At 40.1% G+C, this 4,603-nt stretch overlaps 1 protein-coding gene across 1 annotated transcript in view; it reads right to left on the bottom strand.

Moving 5' to 3' along the window:
- Nucleotides 1–2,517: 2,517 nt before the first annotated feature.
- CLHC1 (clathrin heavy chain linker domain containing 1) overlaps nucleotides 2,518–4,603 on the bottom strand; it is a 26,500-nt gene continuing 24,414 nt past the window's right edge. The window contains exon 12 of the mRNA XM_014447244.2: nucleotides 2,518–2,853. Within this exon, the coding sequence (XP_014302730.1) occupies nucleotides 2,657–2,853 (197 nt within the window). The 3' untranslated portion in view covers nucleotides 2,518–2,656. The remainder of the gene's footprint in view (nucleotides 2,854–4,603) is intronic.

Raw genomic sequence — 4,603 nt, 5'->3', positions numbered from 1 at the left:
CCGCACACAAATCTCCACCTCACAGTCATTTGAACCCAAGTGACACGCTTATCTAAGGAAATATAGAGTCCCACTGAAGGCAGGGAGGAAACCTCGATCTGCTGAATCTGGTGGAATACCTCACACCTGTGGGAGAACACTGCCCAAGCCCTGATTCAGAGAATTGAGTTAAACTCTATCCAGGTGACAGAGTGTCACCTCATGGCCAGCCACAACATAGGGATTGAACCATCCATGTATGAGAGCAATGAAATGGAAAAGGCCTTTTCCCAAGCAGGACCAAGTTCAGGCAATTCTTAAAGACCCTTAAAGAAGATTCTAAAACCACCCTCACTACTGACACCCCTTGTAAACCTGATAAACCTTAACTATCAGAAATGTTCCCTGCAATAAATTAAATTTCTCATACCCTGTACTAATACCTTTTTGTTACCTTAGGCAGAGTTAAAAAAACAACAACATAAGTTAGGAACCCTTTATGATTCATATTCAACCTGTTCTTCAAGGTGAATGATCTCATTTCACTAGTTTTTCTGCAAAAGGTCATGCTTTCAATCCTCTCACTAACTGACTTTCTGGAAAGGCCACAAAAGAACCTTTCAAATCTTGGTTTGAGTGTTAGTCAATGTAATGGCTATGCCAATTTCTCACGTTTTAGAGCCAACTTTGTCATCCTGTGTGGCAAATGGCACTCAAGTAGATAACAAGTCATGATCTCCAAGCCAGCCTTGGCTTCCACTCTTCAAAGCCGGGATTCCCACAGCCTGCAGACCTGGACAGCCTTCTAACTGAAGAGATGGGAGGGATCAAGAGCTGAGAAAAAGAAAGGTCAAACCCGAGGCTGAATGGTTCCCAGAGACAGGGGGAGAGGAGGTTCTGCCCAACATGGCCAGAAGCAGGCGGCTTGTGTTTGAGGTTATGTTCACCTGCCTCTGAGAGAAATCTGAGCACATTAGTTACTTCTTTCTTGCCAAGAATTCTTGAGATAGTTAGATTTCTCAGATATGAATTGAAAGTAAGGTAAGTCCTATGTTATTCACTTGTTTCCCTGCACTTACCTCAGGACGCTTTCTGGATCTGCATGCAAATAACAATTTATGTAGGAGGGGAAAAAATCAAGGAGGTACATTCACTTTCTTCGCTATCTTTGACCTTCTTTGCAGGAGAACCACCCAGTAATTAGTATTATGTTTAACTGTGGGTTGGTACAATTTTTGTACTCATTCAGACAACCAGTGGTTTTCAACCATTTGGCAAAGAGGGCCTGGCGACATTTCGGCTGGTCAGGACTAGTTGGGGCGAAACAGGGAGCGCTACCGGCCTCTAGTGGATAGAGGCCAGAATGCCGCTAGACATCCTACAGTGCACAAGGCAGCCTCACACAACAAAAAATTATTTAGTTCAAATTATTCATAATGCAGAGATTGAGAAACCCTAACTTACAAATAATTCCATGTCCTCCTACATGTTTTCACCTCTTCAGGAGATTCAGGCATTGCTGTTTCTCCTCCTCTCGACACTCTACCGGCCTGGAGAAATTACAAGCTGCTTGGTGGACAAGCTCAGTGTACCAAAGGCAAGTAAAACCCAACTGTGAGGTGAAAACAAGCTTGCCCTTGGCTCATGGGCTCCCTTCAAAAGGTAGGGATATGCTATGTGGGGATCGGTGAGGGGCCGGCTGCATCATAAAATAAAAAGGGATTCTCAAAATTGCTTCCTAGGTCTGGGTCTTGCTCAGAAGCACCCAGAGATGTCTAGCTCCCAGCTCCGTAGTAATCTCATCTCCCCACTTTGAATCAAAGGTTGAACACTGTGTAAGCAGAATAACCAGGACCCTCTCCAGTTGGTTTTCAAGCCATCTCAATGATTTTGACAAAACAGACTGCCCACAATCTGGCAGTAAATTGATCAGCCTGGGATATTTTGTGTATACATTTCTTTTCTGAAGAACAGACTGGACAGGTTAACATTTTTCAAAGCTAAAATTATGGTATTAGCAACAACTTTGCAGCCAGCTTGTGCTTCAACCCTGAACAGCAGAAAAGTCAGCGAAGTCATAAGGGCCTGCTTAAGCATATAACAGTGCAGTCTCGCTGCAGAACGGGCAGGATCCTACTACAATACGGCCTGTGAAATGTCTCGAACACAAAGTCCTCACTTGCAGGCCTTCCCTCATTCCTGCTCCAACTGAAAAGCTCAAAGAGAAAAGAGTGCTAGAATTTTAAAACATTTAAAAAATGTAGAGTAACATTTTTTTCTTTAAAGGGCCACCCTCCTAAGAACACAATGACATTTGATATTTGGGAAGTCAGACAGACAGGATACAATCACACCTTCCTCAGTTCTTGCTATTAAATTAGATTATCAGAATGGAGCACATCTGCACATTACCTTATGCCCTTAGATAGAAATGCCTAAACATTTCTATACAAAGTTATATTCGTGGATTTTATCAAGATTCAATACAAGAACTAACCATATGGACAAAAAAAGAAGCAACAATGTAAATGTTTCAAAATCATAACAAAAAAACAACATGATTTATTTCTGAGCTTCATATTCCAGATTTATTTATATTAGTTACTTCAGAATCAGTTTGCCCAACCAACAAACACAAAATGTTGCAGAAGCTCCCTCAGCTGGTTAAGCTACAGAACTACCAAAACACATGTTGCATTAAGTTGACTGTATCATCCTCTTCAGGAATTTCTATAACTCCAGCCTGAGATCGAAGAATGGACATGATATCATTACATAATCTGTCAAAGCCATTCTGTGAGCATATATTTGCCATTTCTTGCCACCTTTCTAGGGAGCAAAATGGATCATTTACCATAAGATGTTCTATTGCATCTAGGGGAAAAAAATATAATAATAAGTATGGCACTTATTCTTACTTGATAATCCACACTTAGCAACTGTTCAAAAATAGAAAGGGGTATTATTTAACTCAGTTACTATGATTCCTGTGCCTGAGTTTAATGTGGAGTGCTTAATCCAGCTCACTGTAATACCTTCTTCTCTTTTTTCATTAATCTTTTCAGGCCTCAATTCAACCCTCTAGCATTTCTCACATTCCCCACTCCTCCACTCACCTCCTCCTTGGTAAAGTAGCAGATACTGAAGGCTACAAGAAAGGGAGCTCAGAGAGTGAATAATGTGGGCTCAGGATTATGCAGAGTCTATAAGGTACCACTAGAAACTATCAAATAACTGAGAGTTATGGGTCTACTTTGCATGACCCTTCAAACACTTTTACAAATGCCCTAGTAGTGCTCACCCAAGGCTGAAGAAACTCTTTGGCAAACCCTCCATCCTATCTCTAGATAGGGACTTCTTAATGATGGGGCTTCTATAACAAACATTTTTCTAAAGAAAATAATATTATTTCCTTTTAAAAATCCATTATAGTGACCTCCTTGGGAGATATCTATTAATGAAACTCATTTCTTATCTATTTCTTGTATTGCTTAATGATAAGTAATGAAAGTTTTTCATTTTAGAATGCTGTAATCACTATTATTTTATTCTACCCGTGATCATTATTTTTCTACCAAGTAAATATTTTAGTTGATATCTATAATGGTAATTTCAAAATTATCTTCCTCAATGTTTTCATGTAATTTACTGTTCTTTCTTTGACCCCATATGATAATTTAAAATCAAGTTGTCTGCTTACGTTCCTATATTAAATTAGAGCAACAATTTTCAACCAGTGTACCACAAGAATTTTTTAAAACATGAAATACCTGACTCTTTAGTCAGGGGCACTAACCTGTTTTCCCTTATATTGTCAAATTTAAAAATGACAGCCAATACAACAATAGCCGTCTGGTGTGAATGAATCAAAATTATACCCTTTATTTTTTCAGATCTGCAAAAAGTATTTTTTTTGGCATGCCGCAGAATTTTAATAATTAGTTTATGTGTGCCATGAGATGAAAAAGGTTGAAAATTGCTGAATTAGAGAAAGGAAAGAGGAAAGATATAATTAGTTATTTTTGATCCCACTACAGAATAGCTTCAGAGTAAATATATGTCATTGTTATTTACATATATATAAGAATAAAAAAATGAATTTTATACCTAAACATTTAAAATACACATAAAAATTATTAATATACACTTATACTAATATAAAGTTTTTACAGGGTTAGCAATTATAATTATTACTAGAGGCCCAGTGCATGGATTCATGCACAGATGGGGTCCCTTGGCCTGGCTTGCGCACGCTCGCAATCTGGGACCCCTCAAGGGATGTCGGAGAGCCGGTTTTGGCCCAATCCCCATAGGCCAGGCCAAGGGACCCCACTGGTGCACAAATCTGTGCACCAGGCCTCTAGTATGCATATAAGATTTTTGGTTAATCTCTTCCCACCCTCCCCGCTTCCCCCTTTCCTCTGAGATTCATCAGTCTGTTCCATGTTTCCATGCCTGTGGGTTTCTGCTCCTGCATTGTCTGCCCCCTGGTTGGCCGGTCAGCTGATAGCTTAGGCTTTTATATATATATAGACTAGTGGTCCGGTGCACAAAATTCGTCATGGCAGCGGGGGGGGGGGGTCCTCAGCCAGCCTGCACCCTCTTCAAATCGGGACCCCTTGGG

Source organism: Myotis lucifugus, unplaced genomic scaffold, assembly GCF_000147115.1.
Source record: "Myotis lucifugus unplaced genomic scaffold, Myoluc2.0 scaffold_6, whole genome shotgun sequence".
Lineage (NCBI taxonomy): Eukaryota > Metazoa > Chordata > Mammalia > Chiroptera > Vespertilionidae > Myotis > Myotis lucifugus.
The sequence above is the reverse complement of the archived record's forward strand: the minus strand, read 5'-3'. Positions and strand labels throughout refer to the sequence as shown.